Source organism: Panthera onca, chromosome B2 (assembly GCF_046562875.1).
Source record: "Panthera onca isolate mPanOnc1 chromosome B2, mPanOnc1 haplotype 2, whole genome shotgun sequence".
Taxonomy (NCBI): Eukaryota; Metazoa; Chordata; class Mammalia; order Carnivora; family Felidae; genus Panthera; species Panthera onca.
In genome coordinates, this window is record NC_138343.1 from 64880309 (window position 1) to 64904998 (window position 24690).

At 34.7% G+C, this 24690-nt stretch overlaps 1 protein-coding gene across 44 annotated transcripts in view; it reads left to right on the forward strand.

Annotated features, from left to right (window-relative positions):
* The window catches only part of RIMS1 (regulating synaptic membrane exocytosis 1), a 490576-nt gene that overhangs the window by 190001 nt on the left and 275885 nt on the right, over positions 1–24690 (forward strand). For 39 of the 44 annotated variants that reach the window (XM_078447085.2, XM_078447067.2, XM_078447080.2 and 36 more), the window contains 2 exons: positions 9378–9591; positions 12093–12104. In XM_078447085.2, coding sequence (XP_078303211.1) covers positions 9378–9591; positions 12093–12104 — 226 coding nt within the window. The remainder of the gene's footprint in view (positions 1–9377; positions 9592–12092; positions 12105–24690) is intronic. The other 5 variants (XM_078447070.2, XM_078447073.2, XM_078447087.2 and 2 more) reach the window with 2 other exon arrangements.

Below are 24690 nucleotides of genomic sequence, written 5' to 3' on the forward strand. Positions count from 1 at the left end.
AAGGGAGAATCACCCCGGGATGAGGAACTGGAATATATCTTAGAGATTCTATTTTAGCAATGGATTGAAATAATTGGTTCAATTTATTAAGAAGATCATTTAGAGTGTATGAATGATGAACTAGAGTGAGGAAATCCATTGGCCAGAGCCTACTTAAAAAGTTGATGAAATAATCCACATGAGGAATAATGAGAGTTTTCACCACAGGTGACAGATCTGTGCTATGCAACTAATCACTACAAAATGGGTTTTTGGTTTGTTTGCTTGTTTATATATGTGTCTTGTATCTGAGTCTGAGTTTTACTTTGCTGTATTTGCATCCTTCTTACTAGATACAATAGACTGGATAGCTACATATATGTATGTATAACTTTGTTAGGACACTGCGTTTATCAAAAGAAATTTGCTGGTGGAGGCAAAATGCTCCCATAGTGTTCACTAAGTGTATATTTAGTATATGAAGAAAGAGAGAGAGAAACAGAGAATACCATAGGAAATCTTAGACTTAGATATTGCTCAAGTCAAGTGCAGTGGAATGAATTAAGAAATTTGACATAAATCAGAGGAGTGTAGATAATGTGGAAGACTGATGTCAACAACATCTATCCCAGAATCTTTCTAGGGAATTTATGAAGAAGCCAGAAATCTAAACACTAAATTTCACAGGTTCTCTTGCAGCTAGATTTCCAGATGTGATTTATGTTCCACCAGTCAGATGTACTTGTATGAAACTTGAATTGAAACGGAGTTAAATGGAGGACCACAGCAGCATGCTGGGCAATCATTTTTCTGGACTCTCTAGCAGGCTCCAAGTGGCTATGGTGGTATTTCCAGATCAGAATGTCTCTGCTGAGGTGGTAGGATTCTAACACCAGCAATTTGGGCAGTGGCTTTCTGATTCCATAGCTTCCTGGTTGAGGAACTCTGAGTAGCTAGTTTATGCTTTTGTTTTAGGAGTCATTCCTGGGGGTCAGGTTAAGAACCCACTTCTGTCCCCCTTTCAACAATTTTGTAGCACCAGATTTCATAACTTAGTCTTTTTGTTTAAAAGACTGTGAGGTTATTCCCAACTCATCTCTAATATAAGGGACCAAGCATCATTACAAAAAATTAGTTATCACTGGAATGCAGTGGAATTTTACTGCTCTTCTGTTCAAGAGTAGAATGAGAGAGAGTTTTATTAAAAGGGAGACAACTGGGGCGCCTGGGTTGCTCACTCAGTTAAGCATCCAACTTTGGCTCAGGTCATGATCTTTTAGTTTGTGGCTTTCAGTCCTGCATCGGGCTCTGTGCTGACAGCTCTGAGCCTGGAGCCTGCTTTGGATTCTGTTCTCTTCCCCGGCCCTGCTGGCACTTTGTCTCTCTCTCAAAAATAAATAAATATTAAAAAAAATTTTTAAAGAGGGGGCAACTCTGTTTTGGGGCCAAAAAACCAATTTTTAACGGCACATATGTTTTCATATCACAGGTATGTGTGGTTATTGGGCTGTCATTCATTACAACATATAAACTGGATGCGTGTTTGCTGATATGCAAAGACTCTAAAAGATAATTTGATTTCAACTTACACTTTTAAGAAGTTTGAGAGCATTCACAATTGTGTTATTATCTTAGCATGCTTTCCTGTTTTTTTGCTTTAGTACTTCTGTTCATTAAATTTTTTTAACATTGATTTATTTTTGAGAGACACAGAGAGACAGAACATGAATGGGGGAAGGGCATAGAGAGAGGGAGATACAGAATCCAAAGCAGGATCTCAGCACAGAGCCCCATGTGGGGCTTGAACTCACAAACTGTGAGATCATGACCTGAGCTGAAGTTGGACGCTTAACCAACTGAGCCACCCAGGCGCTCCTACTTTAGTACTTCTAGTAGCATTACTATGTGCCATACTTTTAGTATTCAGGAAATAGTCCAAGTTCCAAATCACCTAGAAAAATGTTTTTGACCAGCTGTGCCAAAGAAACCTCCCTGGTTATTTTAACCAGAACTATTACCCTACAGAACAATTTAATTACATTCCTTGCCACTTGGTATATGTTGTCATAAACTGTTAATTTGTGTTTACCTATAACTTACTTCCTAAGTAGACTGTACTTTTTGGAATCAAGAACTGTGCTTTAGAATTGGGGTTAGTGTTAATTTTTTGACAATAGAGTGTGATGTCAAAATCTTTTAAAGCAAGCCTTCAACCTATCAGGCTAGCGAGATGTTTAATTTCCTTGTCAGGTCTTTCTCCTGGACACCCCTATTGGAGGCACTTGAACAATCTGACATTCTCAGAAGAACTCTCCTAGCTTTAATCTCCATGTTACTAACTTCATGGGCCCTATATTGTACCCTGTTTTATGTGTTCTGTGCCACGGTTGGGAAGGAACACGTAAGCCCTTGCCTTTTTATGCTTGTTTGCACATCCAAAAGCAATTCTCCATGTTAGATGGCTATGCACAAGCCACCCTGGTCCCTGTCCCTCTCTTCATCCTAGGGAAAGCCCTTACCTTCCTTCTACACCTGCCTCTTAGGCTTTTGGAATTTCAAAGTACTAGTTCCCATTCCCTCCTACTCTAGGAAAGTCTGTCCTTTGAAAAGGATAGCCAGGAAGAAAGCTGGAGTTGTCTTCTGGCTTCTGATCACTTTCAGGATGGAGGAAGGAAAAATACAAAATAGAAATAAATGCAGTACTGTGCCAATTACAAAAATTTCTCTGCATTCTACCATTATCATTTAGCATCTTGCTGTGTACCATATTTATAGTAAGTAATCAACAAATACTTATTAATATGTAAGAATGTCATTACCAATTTTCTGTTTATATTATTTTGCATTTATATAACGATGTTTTTAAAGAATATCTAGTTTTTTAGGCATTCATCTTTATGTCCTTCAAATGTGTGCCATTAATCACCCAAACAACCTGTTTACAACTGGAATCTTGATGTTTCTTGCGTTGAGTGCACATATGTTAAAATAGTACAATGATTATTACAGAATGAAATGATGGGGAAAAAGTCACATCCTGAGAGAAAACCAAGGTTTCTCTATTAATGCTTTCTTTTTTATAGTATTGCGTATTTTATAACACCATTTTCCCTCTAGATAATTTAAATCTGAAATTTGTGATCATATGTATTGTCAATCTTACTAATCACTAAGAATATATTGTTAATTCTAAAATTGAAATATATAAATAAATTTCACAACAAAGATTTAATATTTGCAATTCTGCATTTACTGACATTCACTGGCATTTATAATATATAATAAAATACGTATTTCCATTTATTATTCATAATAGAACACTGTCACATATTTGATATGTATTAAAACATTAAAACATCAGATACAAAAAATACATATGCTGTTTATGGTTTCACTACAATATCCTGATTCCAAAGGCAAAATTTATTATGAGGACAACATCTTGACAGAGTGAGATATCAGAATAATATAAGGGGAATACGAATTGAGAAAAAGACATTAAAGTTAATTTTACGATACAGTTCAGTAGAGCATTGCAGAAGGTTGCAGAATAAGTAGATTTTGAGGAAGTGGGAGTAAATAAATGCTGAACCAACCTTCCTTCCTTCCTTCCTTCCTTCCTTCCTTCCTTCCTTCCTCCCTTCTTTCCTTCCTTCCTTCCTTCCTTCCTTCCTTCCTCCCTTCCTCCCTTCCTCCCTTCCTCCCTGCCTTCTTTCCCTCCTCCCCCCGCCTTTTATAGTATCTGCTGATAAGTAAAGAAAGAACACAGTGGGAAATAAGTTAAAGAGGTTGCTAGAGACTTTGGTTGGACTCTTTCTTTCAATGAAGAATAAGGGAGTCCTACCTGTAAGGAAGGGAAGAAGCCCATGAAGAAACAGAGTTGAAGCTGTAAGAGAGTTCTGGGCTGAGAAACAGCATGATTTTTCTTCTCTTAATTCTCTCCCAGTGGGAATGTCCAAACCAGTTTTATACATGTGGACTATTGCCAAAACCAGGAAGGAATTGGAAATACACATGAGAGTTGGGTACAGATGGGTGCAGGTCACTAAGGGATAGCATCCGGGAGGATATAAGTCCTGGTAGAGTTTGGAGATGCTTGTGTGAATGACTTCATAAACTGTGGGGTGAAGCACTTACCAAAGAGCTGCCCCAGGCATGTCAGTGCAGCTTCTGGGAGAGCACTGTCCCCTGGCAGCTGTCATCCTTAGGAACTACTCAGAGGGCTAGATTTTTCTTCCACTGAAAGAAAGACTGGAAGAAAGACTGGAAGAGACCTTCCCTCCTAAAATGTCTCATGGAGAAAATGAGAACCTAGAGACCTCACCCTCATAACTCAACTGAGAAACCTTATCTCACCAGCCTTCTTGCCGTGGCCTACTGGAGAAGGACATGTTGCTGCCTGCCCACCTGTTGTGGTCTGGCCCCCTGTCACAGCCTAAGCTGCATACACACATAGGGAACCAGCACTGGGTTCATACATCATCAAAATAGTATTTTGAGTCTTTCAGGAGGACACAGTAGCTTGAAGTTAATTTGAGAAAAGAGAGTTTGGGAATAAGCACTGTAGAGGAGTTGAAACTGCATGAAAGTATTATTGAGCAGGAGTGAAAGGTCATGGGAGTTTCAGGACCTGAGTTCATCAGCATAGCTTTGGCTTGTTCATACTCAGCTTTTGTTCATGTATCTTCAATTAGTCATGACAAAACACTGACATTTCCTGATAGTTAACACTTTCCTGCATTCAGAAATGTTTTCATTTGCAAGTTGAATCCGTATTTGTTGTCATCTTTTATATGGGCTTAGAGTAAGATCTGAAGTATGTGAATTCACAATGATATATTCAGATAGAAAGGAAAAGCAAACCCCTAGACAAAAATTAGTTTTCTCATCAATAAAATGGGAATTTACTTCATAAAGTTATTGTGCATTTAAACATACACATTTCTTCTTTAAATTAAGTAGGAGGCATAATTGGTCAACTCTTTTGTAGATTTTAATGTCATATATATTCCAGTTTTTCATTTCTTTATAGCACTCATTTGTTATTTAATGATATTTGATGAGATAGAACTGAATTTTTTCCTTTTTTAATGTGAAATACTTCATGATACAAAAGCACATATGTAAAGAATAGAGAAAAAGAATAAAAGATATAATATGTGCCTAACACTCAACTTAAGAAATAAAACATATTCAGTACTTTTGAGGCCCAGAGCTTGAATAATTTCATATCTACATGAAAAAAAAATATGTATTCTACCACTGAGGACAATAAATATGTGTGAACAAGTATCGTACTCAATAAGCTTAACAAGTTTATTCTACTGGACAGATAAATACATATGCATATGTATATAAAGTTCTTAATTATGTTTTTCAAATATTCTCTGTAATTATTTATTTTTGATCTGTCTGGTCTGTTAATTATAGAGAGAAAGGTCTGTCAAAGTATCCTACAATGAAGGTAGATTTCTCTACATTAGTAGTTTTATTATTTTTTGGCTTCATATATTATTATATGCAATTAAGTTTAGAATTGTCTTATAAAAAATTATATGAATACTTTTTAAATAATAGATTATCCTTTTTATCTTTAGTAATGCTTTTTGCCATAAATATTATCCCAATTTTGTTGTTGTTGTCCTTAGCCTTTCACTGGGATATATTTTTTCATTCTTTTATTTCAAACATCCTTCCTAGTTTGGGTATATCTCTTCTAAACCTAATTTAGCTAAATTTTAAAGATCTAACATGTTAATTTTTGTCTTTTAATGATGCTGTAGTCCATTATACATATTGTGACTCCTGATGTGTGTTGGATTGTTACTACCATTGTTTGTCATAATTTCTAATTGTCCTGCTTTGTCTGTGTTTGTTCATTTGCTTCAATTGTTGTCTTCTGTAGATTGACTATTTCCTCATTCCATGTTTTCCACTGGTTTGGATATCATACACTCTATTTCAATTATTTTTGGTGGTTACCTAACAACAATGTTAATTTTGTTCACTTGTATGAAAGTTAAAGCTGAAGTTCTTGGTCACAGAGCCTCAGTACATGTCCCAGGAGCAGTGGTCTGCTTCATAACTATACTCCATCTCTGAATTACTGCTACTGTTTCATTTTTCTCCTGTGAGGATCTCCATACTTTCTCCCCAACTCAAATAGGAATTAAAATTTATTCCTTTAGGGGCACCTGGGTGGCTCAGTCGGTTAAGTGTCTGAGTCTTGGTTTCAGCCAAGGTTATGATCTCACAGTTCATGAGTTCGAGACCTGCATTGGGCTTTCGCTGACATTGTCCTTCCCCTGCTTGTCCTCAATCTCTCTCTCAAAATAAATAAACATTTTTTTAAAGTTATTCCTTTAAATATCCAGTATTTTCAGCATTTTGTGGCAGCAAGATTTTTCAGGATACATAGTCTTCAGTATGAAATTGTTTTTTTTTTCTCAAAATGGACTAAGAACAAAGTATTTGTGTATGAATTTTATAGTTAGCAAGTATGTATTGGCTACTACTAAGGAGAAATATGTCTTAACTATCTTGCTAAACTGTGCATTTCTAATGCTATTTACTGTTTGGTAGAAGAAAGGTGACATGTACAGAAATACTAATAGTATATGGTAAAAAAACCAAAAGACAAAAAGCTGAATGCCTTATGAGTGACCAAATAAAATGCTATGAGATTGTAGCAGAGTAAGTTTTTATCTCACTGGTCACTGCCCTGCATATATTTATTATAAAAAAACACCCCTTTTGATTGGGTCCTATAGGATGGATAAAAGTATTTTGTGTTTGATTTTTTTTAAGTTTATTTATTTATTTTGAGAGAGACAGAGATAGCACAGATGGGGAAGGGGCAGACAGAGGGAGAGAGAGAGAATCCCAAGCAGGCTCTGCACTGCCAGCACACAGCCTGTCGCAGGTCTCAAACTCAATGAAACCATGAAATCATGATCTGAGCCAAAACGAAGAGTTGGACACTTAACCAACTGAGCCACCCAAGCACCCCAATATTTGAATTTTTAAAGAACAGTGGATTTTCAAACCATTATACCTCAGTATAAAGCATATACTAAATCAGGAGATGACAGACTGGCCCACGGGTCCAATCTGGCTTACCATCTGTTTTGGTAATAACGTTTTATTGGAATATAGCCACACTTATTATGCTTATTATTTACATATTATCTATGCTACTTTCATGTTATAATACAGCTGTGTAGTTGTCAAAGAGACTATATGGCCCACAAAGTCTAACATATTTACAATCTGGCCTTTTACTGGAAAGTTTGCCAACACTCATACCAAATCATGTGCTGTATTACAAAGTAAATTCATAGGGAATCTTTTCCCTTTGCCTAGCTTTTGCATTTATATTTACTTAAATACATTTGATTTGATGGTTCTCACAATAAATATCTATCCATGTACTTCCTCTATGCTTAGAGTTTATATATGTTTCTTTGATTAGAGATATTTCCTTGTTCCCACTCCTTAATAATTACTTTCTTTAATAGAAGCCTTAAGATTTCCAATGCTATTTTGTAAGGTTACTTTTGAAGTAGTTAAGATAGCCCCAGTTGTTTTTTAAAAACTTGAGCCTAGATTAATGGTGCTTAAATTATAAAAAATTCAGTGTACCAAATAACATTGTTTTTCAAGCCGTTCAGACATTCTTGCTTTCCTTAAATATATCACTATTTCTATGAACTGAAATTAGCTAGCCTTTAAATTGGGGAGGGCTTCAGATTCTAAACTACTTTATTTCCTAGAGCAAGTATGTGTGCTATTAAATAGAAAAACTGTCAATTGGCAAAGCAGGAAAGGGGTTTTATAATTTTTAAAGTAATTATTAAAATTCTGCTCAAGAGTTGTTGATGTTAAAAGAAAAATATAATGAAATCCCAGTACTTCAAGTACTAGAGTCCTTAGACATAACTTATTTGATTCTGTTTCCAGGGAGTACCAGTTCCCACAGATATCTTAGGTGTAGAGAATCAAGCTAACTAACTGCCTGTATTAACAACAGCATGTGTGTGTACCTTGTGTCCTAGGGAATACATCCAGCACACTCGCTCAGTTACAAAGATGACTTTCCTAGGAGTTTCTCCATTGTTGTAATGGCCAATGACTATTGGCTAGGCCTCGGACAACTCTCTCAGTTCTCATTTACAAAACTAAGGCATACTTTCACTGGGGATTCACTGGATGTCATGGTGTTCTGTACAGAGCAGCAAATAGTTTCTATTTGTAGCAGTTGAAGATTGAGGGATTAGGGCTGATAGGGAAGGGAGGAGACTTGAATCACATTAAATGTGAACATTCTTATGGAAAATGGTTTGCCTCAACAACTTTGGTTGCATCCATTAAATAAAGAGTGGTGACAACTCTCATACAAATTGGGGTATTTGTATGAGAAAATATTTGTATCAGAAAAAATCTGAATATTTGCAAGGTGTGGTTTAACACTTTTCACATATCGTGGAAGGATTAGTGAGCTCAATTATAATGTATAAGGTGATACTTTATATACTGTATGAAATCAAACACTTGATATTAAATACATAAATAATCTCCAAGAATAGGGGTAAAGGAAGATATTTTGTGGAAGACAAATTGCATAGCATTATAATTTATAATTTTTTTAAGTTTATTTTTGAGAGAGAGATATGTGAGCGGGGGAGGGCCAGAGAGAGAGGGAGAGAGAGAATCCCAAGCAGGCTCTGTGCTGTCATCACAGAGCTCAATGTGCAGCTCAAACTCACGAAACTGTGAGATCATGACCTGAACCAAAACCAAGAGTTGGGCACTTAACCAACTGAGCCACCCAGGTGCCCCTATAACTTAAAACGGTATTTTTCCAAGTATACATCATGCTCACATAGTGGGTCAGGGAATCAATTTCCTGTGACAAACTTTTTTTTAGACTGTAATCATTATTAAAATAGAATGAGATAGACTATACCAGAGTACATCGTATATAGTTAGCTTAAGTATTTTGTATAACTTCTGCTTCAGTTGTATACACACATGAATGTAGTTGTAAAGTGTTGAGTTCCCCAGTCCAAATACCTTGAAAGCTATTTGTCTAGAAGAAGCAGAGGCGTGGAGTGGACACATGAATTCCACTTTGGGGACCAAAACAGTGATTATATGTTGTACTCGTGTATGTTTCATTGCTAGTAACAAAACTGAGACTAGTGGGTTACATGCTAATACATTTTTTACCAGTGGCCTTTTACTGGAAAGTTTGATTAGTTGAAGGGTAAGATTAGTGGGAAAAATTATTTTATATGTTTTGGTTTCATTCAAATAGCTATACTTCTGTTAAGAAAAATTATTTTTGTTTTTGTCTTCTGTCATTTACTTAGTTTGCTACCGTTTTCTCTTTTGCCCAGGAGATTGCATCAACAATTTGAAAGCTATAAAGAACAAGTGAGGAAGATAGGGGAAGAAGCGCGGCGTTACCAGGGAGAGCACAAAGATGATGCCCCGACTTGTGGAATCTGTCACAAAACAAAGTTTGCTGACGGGTGCGGCCATCTCTGCTCCTACTGCCGCACCAAGTTCTGTGCCCGCTGTGGAGGCCGCGTGTCTCTGCGATCCAACAACGTAAGTGTTCCCTGAGCCTGAGAGGTGCTCTGAATGCAGGTGAAAAGCAGTACACCTGCCAAGCAGAAAACATACATGTATTATAAAGTAGACGCAGGCATAAGTGTACACATTAATGTGCCCCTTTCCCATTTTCTGTTTTTCATAAGGTTCATAGTAGTGGAGTAGTGATGAAATAATAAAAAAAATGCTTTCCATATGCATCTTAGTAAATGATTAAAAACCAAAAGATTCAAACCAACAGATTATTTGTGGGAGTAAATTTACTTTCTGAAAAATGTAGTAAATGTGGATTTAGTATCATGAACTAGAAGACTCTTAAAAGTTGTTATATCCAGTTCTTCTTGTAAAAAGAAGAAAAAAAACTTAGTTTCTACAACGTTTGTTTCAGGCTGAATGAAGGTAGAATGTAAGGTGAACTGGGTAGCATTAAATGTAACCGAAGACAACATATATAAAACAATGATTAGCTTCTATGAGAGTAATTTCCTATTTACTGTTGTGGTAAAGTATATAGTGCTAGGTTTCTCTCATGGAAACTATTTTGATATTTAAAGAGTATGTCAAAATACCCTTTTTTAAATTTGGGGGATTTTTGTACTTATTATCTTCTCTATGAGATGTAGTCTCACCTGATGCAGTTTCCTTATTTGGCTTAAATGAGAGCTACTTATGTTATGCCTGTGCTTTAAATATATACACTTTGTGAGGCACTGAGATGCTCATTTAAGAGAACTAAATATTCTTTATGAAGTACTAGATAAATTCTAATACTTTAGAATACATTTTAATATACTTTATTGTATACCCTATCTTAGTATGGTAAAATTATTTATAGGGATGTCTGGGTGAGTTTTCTTTGATGTAGGTCTGCAATGTAATATAGAACAGTTAAGATTATCATATACCTAAAGAATTCCCCATGTTTCTCTAAGTAATTTCATTTATTATCTAATCATATATGCAGTGTAACATAGTACAAAGTTATATTTAAAAATAATATGGAAGCTTTATGCACTCTTGATATTTTCCTAATTGAGAAACCCATGGCTAAAATTAAAATCAATCTCCCTATCAACATTATATTCATTGGTAGTGTATTTCAATTGCAAGTAGGGTATTCTAAATATCCCTTCCAGTGAAATTAAGATATTCAGTAAAAGAGAAATGTTTTAAGGTGAGCCCACTATTATCTTTGTGGCCTTGGGAAAATAATTAACTTCCCTGAACAACATCTTCTTTATCTATGAAACTGGATAGTAATAATTACTGTATATGATTATTATGATAATTAAATTAAAATCTAGGTCTTTATGATATATATTTAAGAGTTATTTAGGTGCCATTCTGATACCACATGAGTTTTCCTCCTGAAAGTTCTTTAGTTAATTATCATATGTTATATTAAGACCTTTTTAAAACAACCTTGGGTTAAAATAGTATCTGGCACATAAAGAGGTGTACAAGAACTATGTGTTAACTTTCTCATCTTTAGTGTTCCTAAATACACTGTTTTGGAATGAATTCTCACAGATGAGACCTGGGAATGATATACAAAATATTTAAAAAAACATTTGGTGTAGGGGTACTGTCCAATCTGAAAAGGTGCTGTCAGTACATAGTAGTGTGCAAATTAGCAGGGTGGAAATGCTGCCTGAGCACCCATAGCTGTTGAATGTTTGTAACTTCCCATGATAGGTTTGAGGAAAACCAATAATAATACAGTTAACTAATGAAATATTAAAATTACCTGGGTTAATCTCATGTTAAAGGAAATTGAGCTAAGATGTACCTCTGCTTTGGAGACACCCAAGCCTAATGTAGTCTATCTGTCTCTATAAGCCCATCCAATTTGGACAAAATATTCAAAAGAACAAAATAATAGAAGGCATAACTTTAAGGCATGAGACAAAAATATTGTATGAATATATTGTGTTGTTTTTTTCCCATGACATTATAAGTGTTGAAATGTATATTACATATAAATAGTGCTTGTGGAATAATTTAGGACTACAATAGTTAATATCTTTTTTCTCATTTTTATTCTTTACAAATATTTCCCATTCTTAGATTTTTCCAAATTGTAACTATAAATATTTTGACAGTAATTTGATAAAATTATTTATATAATTTTATTCATTTTAATAAAATGTCTTTTCAGTAATAGGAAGACTAAATATAATAGTGAATTAAGATTTCTTTCTGAAAAATGTTTTAAATATAGATGTAATCATCAAGTACTAAAACTTTTGGAAATTATAGTGCCCAATTTTGGTATCTACTATAGTAGAATTAGTATAGGTGCATTTTCAATGAAAGCTTGAACATGAGTATTTTGGAGAAGAGTAAACATTTACAATGCTTATAAATACCTATGTCTGAACACTTTAAAAATAATACATAATTGTTTTCTTAAAATCTATTAATATATGCCTTATTTTTGTTTTTCTCTTCTTCTTTTCCTCTCTTTTTACTCTGCTTCCTTGGATGCTTTCCCAAAGGAGGACAAAGTGGTTAGAATCCATGCTTTCTTTTCTATAATTTGTTATTATAATGTTGTGAACTTTATTGAGTGAATGTTTCACCTAGTGTTGTCAGTCACTATACTTTCACAAAGAAATGGTATACTAGGAAAAACTCATTCCCAGTTCTTGTGGAAAAATAAATAAATAAAATGGACATCTAGGGGCATTACAGAGTTTTATTATTAATAACAGGTGAAGTCCGGGTAGTTTGAGTTCATGGAAACATTGATATTTATAGTATAGTTTAAATCATTATGAACAATTTGTCCTCTTAGCTTTCTGAGTTTTGATGATGATTCCATCTGCAATAAACAATAAACTGCAATGGAACAATAAATCCCAATGGATTGTCCCTTTCTCAGCACTCAGTAGATGCATAGGCAGGTGATTTAAAATTTTATTGCAGAAGGAATTGAATGTACTGATTTAGTGGCAAGACTGAATCAAATCAAATAAAAAGTCAAAATAAAATGATTTTTCTGTAGAACACAAGTAGCAGAGCTGCCATATTGAACCACATTTTGCCCTATGCCCCTTTTTTTTCTCTCTGATGCATAGAAATCACTCCCGAGAGTGGTGAAAGGTCACTTTTCGTTCTTATCAGATATAGAAACCACAGAGGCCGGGTTTAAGAAAATAGGATCCAAGTGGAACCATTAGTCAACCTGTCTTTTGTATACAAATTATATAGTTTCATGTGGTATAAATTACAATTTCCCCAAAGCTCAGTAATTTCTCAGCATAAGACTGAGGCAGTACGTGTTTTGGGTTCAATATATCAACTCAGCTGCCTTTGTTCAACTTTTTAAAGTTTAAATGATGTACTGCAGTGCATAAGTAGTAAGCAAGGCATTAAGTGAACATTAATCTGTGTTTTTAATCTTGATGCTAATATATGTTCATCACTTTTTCTTTTATTATGAGAAAGAAATCAGGTTGAAAGTTATATAGGGTAGTTTGTTTGCACTAACTGTGTTTTCCTGTACTAATGATGGCATGTGAGATCATCTTAGGGGCTTTTATTTTAATGCATTAATGTACTATGTTAGAAAAAATATATATAACTAGAATATCACAACTTTGGTTTCATGAATATTACTTTGAGGGAGTCTGCATTTGAAATGTAGATAATTTTAAATTCCTTTAAAGAATAAAAATTAGGTAAATAATAATGCTGTTAATAGACCTAGTGGTAAGACTTCAGCCACACCTATAGGGTTGGCCGGACCCGTTGTCCCTTTGGCAACACTTCCCGTAATGGTAGGTTATTTGTGCTTATTGTGATTTCCTGACTCTGTAATGAGACTTCAGGTGGACTTTGTGGTTTTCAGGCTAAAAATGGAGTGGAAAGACCTATAAAATACAATCATTTTCAGTTATTTTCTTTATTTTAATTAGAATGCATATATCTACCATTTATTTTTAAGTACTTTGTCATAATTTCTTTTAAAAACCTTTTTAGCCTATTGAGGTTATTCAAAAAATTGCCTTTCTAGTTCAGGGAAACCAAAACCAGATTTTGTTTTAGCTGTATTAAAGAGAATAACTGAATATTAAAGTGCTTGATTGTTGGTTCTTTCCCTGTTCCTCTGAGCTCTTTCATTTTTGGTAGAGAAATTATAATTTACAGGTGTGCATGTGTGTATATGTTGGTATGAGTGGCAAGGGAAGAGGGATAAGGGTAAATAAAACTTTCCTAAAAGCAATCTACATCTTGATCAATGTAATAACAATGAATTCTACTTAGTCTGTTATATTGGTGAATAAATACTACTAAAATACTAATACGTATGATATAAAGACCTAAGGACAGCTAACATATAAATATTCCTCTTATTAAGTCTGGCAAACATATTAATGACTATTTTTTTGCAGGCTGGTGCTATTTTATTTTAAAACTTCACACTTAGCTTAAATCACCTCTAATGATAACTTGAAAGACTGTGTACTTGCTTATAAGGAAAATGGCTGTCATAAAGAATCACTTTGCAATTGACACATGTAATAGCTTATAATAGGAGAGTATTTTATATAAGTGTGTATAGTCTCATAGGTAAGATTATGGTTATTTATTTCACTGAAAGCCCTCTTCGATACCTAAGTGAATAGGGATAGTACAAAATTCTCCTCAGTCTGTTTAAATTGCTTTTGACTTTGTTTTTTACTATCTATTTGGTACCAGAGCATTGAATTTAGGTAATTCCTTTGATAACATTAACACTTTGCTGTTGGTAAATCAGCTTCCTTGAATCCTTCAAGTTTAATTCCTTTGAGATTTACCATAAATTTTCATCAGTATTTCTTTTTTAGTGGGTGAATGGGATTGGTTTACAAATATAGCAACTAAAAAATGAACTTGCTACACTTCTAGTTAATCTTTATTTTCACAAAATGAGTCAGGTTTTATAAATTAAGAGTGTTTTATAGTAAATGTCAGCAATACCCTGAAAAACAGAACCCTATTTACTCATTCTTTCCAAATGTGAAAGCTGCACGTACCTACCTTGTAAGCATCATGTGTGAAAAAATACTTTTTTATATCAAGATAATAATTGAGGTACTATGTTTACAGAATCGTGATTTTTTAAACAGGCTCCTCACAGCTTTTCGTTAATGGTTGTTTTTAGAAATCACACTAAAAGATATGTTAATGGAGGAAATATGTTTTTGTAGAAAAAGTTCATAAAAGGTAGGAGTTTGGTAGAATGGGGCAGTCTCAGCCGTGTCTGGAACTGGTTTTATCATAAAGTGTTGTCTGTGGGATAATTGATTCTTAATGATACAAAGAACTTTGCCCTCACAGACTGCTCTTAAATACCAAAATGATGATTTTGGTTTTCTTCTCTTACTAGGGTTAGATAAAAAGAAGCAAGTCAGTAAAATCAACTGCATTAAAAACGGATTTGCATGATCGTATTCAGTGTTTATTTTTATTATAAGAAATCTTCTAAGAGTTTTCCATATTTAGTCCATGGTATGGTGAAACATCTGATCATAACTTTCAACCTTCGCTCTTTGGAAAAAGGGGCTGTTAGAGTTTACCTAGACTCACTTTCCTGTTCTCCTGTTCTCGCTTTCTTTTTTTTTTTTTCTTTTATATTTTTTTAATTTATTTTTTAGATACTTTGATGATGGCTTTTTCTGCAAGAATATTCTCTTAGAGTTTCTTCTCAGAAAGATAATATAAGCCTAAATTAAAAACCTTTAAAATATAGACAAACATATTAATAAGGAAATGTTAAGGTGCACCAAGGGGAGAACTTTCATTAAGCAATTTAGTTGATTAGGTGTCTCAAGGTATTTCTTATTTTGTTGTGCTTATCCTACAGGGGAGTAACACATCAAGTTTTAAAAACTATTGTGTTAGATAATTCAGAAAGTTGTAAATTTTTTTATTTCAAATTTGTTTTAGGAATTTACTTCACTGTTTTTCAAGGGCATGGAATCTTAATCTCTTGTACTTAGCATTACTATTCTGGGAATATTTCTTAATATTCAGTAATCATTAAGAAGTTTGTAATCTTGGCTTTGCTCCACCCAAAAATCATTATTTAATGCACTTATAAAACCTGTTTCATGAAATTACCATTTCACAAATCAACGTTAAATACAGATGCATAGTAAGACAAAGAGAGTTCCACTGGAGTATAGATAAAATAGCCTCCTATAGTATAACGAAAAGGGCTGTGATAGAAACAGCTTTCACAAAGCTAAAGACTAAACCGTGGATGAACTCCCTAGTTTTTGTGAACATAAGTTGTCAGATCTCTTGTTTATATATCTAGGAGTTGAGTTACTGAGTCATTTAATAGCTCTATGATTAACATTTTGTGGAATTGACAGTTTTCCCTAAGAGCTACGCAGCAGTTTTTAAGTTCCAATTTTTTCACACTCATCAATACTTGTTATTGTCTGTATTTTTTTAGCCATTCTTGTTTGTCTATATTACTAAAGTCGCTCTAGCTCTCTTATGGTAGCTTTTTACATGGTATATCCTTTTTACATCCTTTTAATTGTATCTACTTTTGTCTTTGTATCTAACGTGTGTCTCATATTAACAGCATATACTTAGGTCTTGTTTGTTTGTTTGTTTATTTTAAAGACAACTTGACAATCTCTGCTGTTGTGATTGGATTTATAATTCATTCATGTTTAATATTATTAATATGGTTGTATTTGTCTTTTGTTTTCCTTTTTTTATATATCTCATTTTTTGTTCCTCCATTCTTTCTTCACTGCCTTCTTATGCATTAAATTAGTATTTTCTAGTCATGTTTTAATATTTCAGTGATTTTTTTCATTACATTTTCTGAGTTATTTTCTTTGTGTCTCTAGGGTTTCCAATATGCATCTTAACTTACAGGAATCTACTTTCACATTACCTTAATTACAATAAAAGATATAAATATTAATTATATATAGATCTATTCCCTCTTGCCCCTTTTTTGCCATTATTTTAATAAATTTTATCTCTGTATATGTTAAAAATGTAATTTTTAACATTTTAAAAATTAATACTTTATATGATTTTATGTATTTTAATAAAGCTGAGAGGGGGCGCCTGGGTGGCTCAGTCGGTTAAACAGCCGACTTCGGCTCAGGTCATGATCTCACGGTCCGTGAGTTCGAGCCCCGCATCGGGCTCTGTGCTGACAGCTCAGAGCCTGGAGCCTGTTTCAGATTCTGTGTCTCCCTTTCTCTGACCCTCCCCCGTTCATGCTCTGTCTCTCTCTGTCTCAAAAATAAATAAACGTTAAAAAAAAAATTAATAAAGCTGAGAGAAGAAATAAGAGCAAGTGTATATTTATAGGATTTGTTATATAATATTCTTATTTACTATTTTTTATTTTCTTCATTTCTTCCTGTGGATTCAAGTTACCATCTGGTGTCCTTTCCTTACTCCAGTGCAACATTGCTTTCACCCACTTCCTTTGTGCCAAGTATATTTGACTTCCATATGTTACAGGTTTAACAATACTAGTATATTAATGTTGCTTTATGCTTTTTTAAAAATCTTTAAGGTAAAGAAGAAAAATGAGATAATACTTTTATAATAACCTATATAATTAACTTTGCCAGAGTTTTTTTGTTTTTTCGCATGAGTTCATATTATTTTCTAGTGTCACTTCCAGCCTTAAGAATTTCCTTTAGTATTTCTTTAAAATGAGTCTTCTAGCAATGAATTCTATCAGCTTTTGTTTATTTAGGAATGCCTTTACTTCACTTTTATTTCTTTAAAGTTAGTTTTGCTAGATGTAAGGTTCTTGGTTGACAGCTTCTTTTACTTCTTTCAGCACTTCAAATATGTCATCGCACTGCCTCAGACCTCCATTGTTTTTATTTGAAGTCAGTTGTTAATTTTATTAAGAGTCTTTTGTATATGACCAGTCTATTTTCTCTTGCTATTTTCAAGAATTTATTTTTCCCAGCTTTTGACATTTATTATCATGTTTATGTGTCAGGTTATGGACCTTTTTGTGTTCTTCCTAGTTGTGTTCATTGAGTTTTTAGATGTAGTTTAATGTTTTCCATCAAATTTGGGAAGTTTTTCAGCCCTTATTGCTTTGAATTTTTGATCCTTTTTTCTGCCAGCTTAAATCTAATGTTGAGCCCCTGTCATGAATTTTTTTATCTTAGTTATTGTACTTTTCAATTCCAGAGTCATCTTTTTAAATTTTTTAAATTTAAAAAAAATTTTAAATTTATTACTTTATCTTCAGAGAGAGAGAGAGAGAGAGGGAGAGGGAGGGGCAGAGAGAGAGTGCATGTGGGGCTCAGTCTCACAAACCATGTAATCATAGCCTGAACTGAAATCAAGACTTGGACACAACCAACTCAGCCACCCAGGCACCTCAAGAATCATCTTAGTTTTTAATAATTTGTATATCTTAACGTATATTCTGTATTGGATGAGACATTATTATAACTCCCTTTATTCTTTGAGCATGGTTCCTTTAGTTCTTTGAACATACTGATCATAGCTCCTTTAATGTCTTTGTCTGATATTCCCAACCTCTGGGCCTTCTCAAAGAAGGGTTGTTGCCTGTTCCCCACCCCCCTTTGGTGAGTCACACATTTACTGTATTTTTTGCATGTCTCATGAATTTATAGTTGATTACTGGTCATTTCAGATAAAACATTGTAGCAAATCTGTGTGTGATCCCTGTCCCCACTCCTGGGACTTTTTTGTTTGTTTGCTTGTTTGCGTCTTTATTTGTTTAGTGAGTTGGCTGTACTATTTCAGTCAAACATATTTCCCCTGCAGTGTGCAACTTCTCGGGTAGATACTATGGCCCTTGACTGGGAACTGGGGGTGCATCAGGGTGGGGGAGACAATTTTCTTTGCTACATCCACTCAGAATAGAACATCAATCTTGCTTAGCTAGAAGGGAACGAGGAAGGGAATAAGTTGTGACTCAAATGCCACAGACTCTCACTGTTCTTATGGAGATTTAGTAGATTTCCTCAAATAAACATTTCTCCATTTGCGATATGCCCTTTGGACCACTTCCAGGGACTTCAAATGGCTGTTTTCTTAAAGTAATTTTCACTATTTATAGTTGTTTTCCAGAGAGGGAGCCTGCAGAGCTCCTTACATTGCTATTTTAGAAGTGCCCCTCAAATAGATTCTGATAGTTGTGTTTTAACACATCCATTCACTAATTTATTTATTCATTTTTCCCATTCACTTATTCATTCATAGATTTTCTCCCATGAGTAACCTTATATATAATTTTTTTAATGTTTATTTACTTTTATTTTGTTTTTTTTTTTTTTTTTTTTTTTTTAATTTTTTTTATTTTTGGGACAGAGAGAGACAGAGCATGAACGGGGGAGGGGCAGAGAGAGAGGGAGACACAGAATCGGAAAGAGGCTCCAGGCTCCGAGCTGTCAGCCCAGAGCCCGACGCGGGGCTCGAACTCACGGACCGTGAGATCGTGACCTGGCTGAAGTCGGACGCTTAACCGACTGCGCCACCCAGGCGCCCCAATGTTTATTTACTTTTAGAAGAGAGCAAGACATAGCACAAGTTGGGGAAGGTCAGAGAGAGAGGGAGACAACAGAATCTGAAGCAGGGTCCAGGCTCTGAGCTGTGAGCACAGAGCCTGATGTGGGGCTCAAACTCACAAACCTCGAGATCATGACCTGAGCCAAAGTCAGATGCTTAACCGACTGAGCCACCCAGGTACCCCAATGTAATATTTTTTTTTCAAACTCAACTCTCAATCATTTAAAAAAGATGTACTTTTATAGTGATAGATACCAAAATGGATTCTTTCTGTTTAATTTAATATAAAAGTTACTTCTGTGAGCTTATTATTTATATATTCAAAATAATTATGTGTTTATGTTGTTGCATAATAATTTTTATTTAATGTTATATTAAATAAAGTATAATTCCTCAAAATTTCCTCCTTGTATATAGGATGACAACCATCTGGTGATTTTTTTCCCCTGCCTCAACCATCTGGTAATTCTGTCAACATCCCTACTGAAACCCTTTAGTGTCAAAAGTATCATGTACCCATTTGCTTACAAACCACAAGACCATGACCATTTTTTCATATTCTGTGTATTAGAAGTATTTGAATATATCCTCAAAACTTTGTAAAACATATCTTAAAGTTATTACATTCAGGGGCACCTGAGTGATTCAGTCAGTTGAACATCTGACTCTTGATCTCACCTCTGATAGCCATCTCAGGATTGTGAGTTCAAGCCCCACCTTGTGCTCAGTGTTGGGCATGGAGCCTACTTAAAAAAAATAATAAAACAAAAAATATAATAAAATAAAGTTAGTAGAGTTGTTTTGCAGGTACTTAATAAAATTTAATATGTTCTAAATCTGGTAGTCATAACTTGGAGTTAGGCACCTAAGCCTTTAAGAAATCCTTTTTTTCATATATTTCCTTATTATGAAACTTAATAAATGTATTAATTAGCTTATTTTGTTGTTGTATAATATGTATATGCAATAGATTCTTTTCACACATAAACTTCAACAGCAAATATTTTTTTCAAAATTCCATTTGAATCACTTTAAAATAATAGAAAAATAACTGTGCATTTACTTTGTGAACACCTGTGTTGTAAAAGATTTGATTTTCATAAAAATCAATCAGGTGTTGTTATTGGCCAATAAAGTGCTGTTGCAGCAAATTATATGGGTGAAAGTAGAAGATTCACCTTTGGAAAATGTTACACCTGAAGTTACCTTCAGTAACTTCTGGGAATCGGAAAATGTCTGTGTCTTTAAACTACATAAAAACACAGAAGACCAATAGTGCTAGTCTTTGAACGGAGTGTGCAATTATGTTTTTTGGTACAAGTGAAACCAGATAGGACAATCACAGAGAGTAGGTGCACTTGATGGACAGTATCAAAGAAGGTTTTCAGGAAGGACAGCAAGTCAAGCCTCAGGTTGGTGATTGGAATAGATGATCATAGATATTTCTTGCTTTACTCAAATTCTTTGATGTTTTCCTTATTTGTTGTTGTTATTATTCTTTACTGTAAGACATGGTTAAAAAATTATTACTCATTACAATTATTTTGTTTTGTGTGTCATAAGAATATTTCTTCTCAAATCTACACATTTTGGTGCTTAAAATTTACAGTTGCTAGATATGCCTAAATTCTTTTTAGATATCAGAGGACCATTTGTTGGGAGTTTTGTAGAGGATATTCATGCATCAAATGCAGTTTGGATTAATTTACAAATTAACAATGCTATGAACTTCCCTCCATATATCTCGATCTTTTATATTTTCATACCCTTGCTTAGTTTCTTTCAGTATCTTTCAAAATAATCTTGATCAACTGATGAAAAGTAGTTTTCCAAATGCCAAGAGCAACTCAAATGTCATCCCCCACATGAAGCCCTCCCTGAGTGTCTCAAACAGAGTTAGAGTTAGCTTTCTACACCTTTTATACACCTTTATTATAATATATTCTATTGATTAGTGACTTTCTTGCAGTTGTGGAAAGAATAAACACTACCTTGAATAATCAACCATGAGTATGCTGCTTAACACACACTAGGTACCCAATTCATGTTTGTTGGAAAAATGTGAATTAAATAAGATTATAACTTCCAACTCTGACATTTTATATATCTATGAAATGTTAATATTAGTAGCTGCAGAAAATTCTTCCTAGAAACCAACTAACGTTTATTAGGCATGTGTTTCTTAAACACTAGATAACAAGGCCTAATCCTGGGCAGTTTATATGAGAGATTCCACAACATCCTTAGCATTTTTTTGTGTGTCAGTCCAGTTCAATTGTTTTTAAATCATCCTTCTTGGACCATACGTCACCACTGAACTATTTCAGGAAACATTATCAACACTGTCACTTAACTAAACTTTTTATTTCTATCTACCAGAATAATATGTTTTCTTCTTTTTTTTTCCTTTGAGCTCTCTCTTTTCTTGGTTCTTCTTTCTTTTCTTCTCTCTAGATTAAGCTTTTATTGTGTGTTGACTACAAGTTACTGCCTCTCATTTTACCCTATGTCTGATTCTCTTTTTCCCCTATCAATGCTTTACATTCAATTTTGTCAATAGTGAAAGTTAGGATATCAAGATGAGTTACAGGACATGGTGTAAAAAATATAATAGTGATTATATAAAATAAGTTAAGAAGGTATTCAGGCATGCTATACCTCATTTTATTGTGCTATAACTTTACTGCACTTCACAGATATTGCATTTTTTACAAATTGAAGGTTTGTGGCAACTCTGTGTCAAGCAAGTCTATCAGCACCATTTTTTTCAACATTTGCTTATTTTGTGTGTCTGTGTCACATATGCTAATCCTTGCAATGTTTCAAACTTTTTCATTATTGTCATATTTGTTACGGCGATCTGTGATCAGTGATTACAACTCACTGAAAACTCAGATGATGATTAGCATTTTTTAGTGATAAAGTGTTTTTTTAAATTAAGGTCTTTTTTTATATACATCTACACTATTGTGCACTTAATGGACTACAGTATACTGTCAACGTAACTTTTATATGCACCAGGAAACAAACAAAAAACTTCATTTGATTTGCTTCATTGGAGTGCTCTGGAACCAAACCTGCAATATCTCTGAGGTGGGCCTATAATGAGCACATCTTGTGTTTCTACCTCAAAACTAATCTTTAAAAAGAGGAACTATTTTGATGAGACTGTTTCGGATATCTTTAAGTTACTATATCATCAAAAGAAAAGAAAAAATTATACAGATATGGTTAACTGTCAGTGTCTTTATCGATGTTGCCTAGTTGTGTGTGTGTGTTTTTAATCTTAAGGTATCTGCTTTTCTTCAGCTAATTAAGTTAACTTGATCATTCCTTGATTGTTTCTCTCCTGTTTTGCCCTCTTTTCTATTATAGGTATGCTGAATTTCCTATACTTATCTTCTCCTATCTTTTTTCATCTTCATCATACTTAATATGTTTCAAAATCCCGGAGCTATTCTTACCTGATTATGCTTCCTTATGAATTTTCATTCATCTGAAAGCAAAACGTTCTGATATCAGATTGTCCTGTTTCCATGGAAGAAATGTTTTCTCAGAACTACTTAATAATATTAATTTTGTGAGGTTCCTGAGTACCTTAGTAGGTTGAGTGTCCAACTTCAGCTCAAGTCATGATCTCATAGTTCGTGAGTCCAAGCCACACATCAGGCTTGCTGCTGCCATTGCAGAGCCCACTTTGGATCCTCGTGCCCCTCTCTCTGCCCCTCCCCGACTTGCACTCTCTCAAAAATAAATGTTGTAAGCTTTGAGTCTGGAGTGCTCTCTTGTCCAGTAAGAGAGGGGATGCAGAATTGAATATGAGAGAGGCTAATGTCTGGGAGGAGACAAGAGCCCTGAGTAAGTGTCCTTTCTCCGTATGCATTAGGATCAGAAGGCTTACATACATGATGGACATGCAGAAAGAAACAATAAAACAGTAACCCTAAACTCGTGTGTGAGAGAAAAGGGGTTTTTGAAGATATGCGATGTTAGGGGTTAGGGTCAAGACAAATCAAAATTTTAGCGCATCAAGCAGACTGCCATTTACTGCAGGCACCAGGCGCCTTTATCTTAACTTTTCTAGGGGCTAAAACAGAGCATGTTACCTCAGGGTTAACAAGGCATTTTTCTCGATAATTAGCTCTGGGCTCTTTCACCCTGCAGCAGACAGAGACTTTCTGCCTCTACCTGTTCTCAGACGCTTTAATCCTGTGGAAGAGGCTTTCTGCTCTATGCTTTGTTCTATCCTGGGCATTTTCACCCTGTGGCAGCTTTCCGCCTTAAGCCTTGTTAACCCATTGAGGAAAGCTCAGAGAATTCTTAAACTTATTCCTCACAAATAAATAAAAGTTTAAAATTTTTTTATAAAAGAGTATGAATTGTGGAGGTTTTTCATGTGAACTTTGTCTAATTTTTGTAATATTATATATAATAAGGCAGTTTTTTTTTTTTTAATTTTTTTTTTCAACGTTTATTTATTTTTGGGACAGAGAGAGACAGAGCATGAACGGGGGAGGGGCAGAGAGAGAGGGAGACACAGAATCGGAAACAGGCTCCAGGCTCTGAGCCATCAGCCCAGAGCCTGACGCGGGGCTCGAACCCACGGACCGCGAGATCGTGACCTGGCTGAAGTCGGACGCGCCACCCAGGCGCCCCATAATAAGGCAGTTTCTTAGAGAAACACTTGCTTTGGTTCCTCAGAAAAGTCCCACTGTTTTCAAATGAAATTTTCATTCATTGGTTCATCTTTCAAATTTAAGATTAATCCCTTTTTTCAATTTTAGTTTGAGACAAATAAGAAAGCTTTCATTTTCTGTGATTCTAATCGGTCAGCTTTCTGAAAGATAAGCATGATGCTATGGGAAGGAAGCCATGCAGCCAGGAATTCAGGACAGGTTCCTTGGTTCTTCTCACTCACTTTCTACCACGCTGACTCTAGCACTCCTGTTCCCCTTTCCTTTGGCAATATCCTCAATATCATTCAGGAATTGAGATTTCTTTTCCTCCACATATTCTACTGATTATATGTGTCTTCAGCCACTGCAGATGCCTCTGAGCTCTAAAGTATCTGTAACAGGTCAGAGTCTAATTGTCCTAGAGCATAGGAAGGCCAGGGAGACCTCAGCCTGGCAGTCAAATGTATTCGCAGATGTTTATTAAGCACTCAGATTTAACACGTATAAAATCCAACTCCTGGTCTTACCTTCAAAACCAGCTTATTCTATAGTCTTCATTGAAGTAAAAGGCAACATCATTATTCAAGTACCACAAACCAAAAACCTTGGAATTCTCCTGACTTCTGTTTTTTTCTTGTCATATCTTATGTCCAATCCATAAGAAAATCTTGTTGTCTTCAAAATTGATCTAGAGTGAACCTCTTTTCACCAACTGCAATTTTGCTGACCTATTACAAGACCATATATCTAGTCTGAATTATTGCATTGGTTTCCCAAATGGCCTCTCTTTTCTGCTCTCCAAAACTCCACTCCCCAAGCCTAAGCTCAGCTAAAGTGATTATTTTAAGATGTGAAACAAATCATGTCACATCTCTGCTCAAAAACCTAC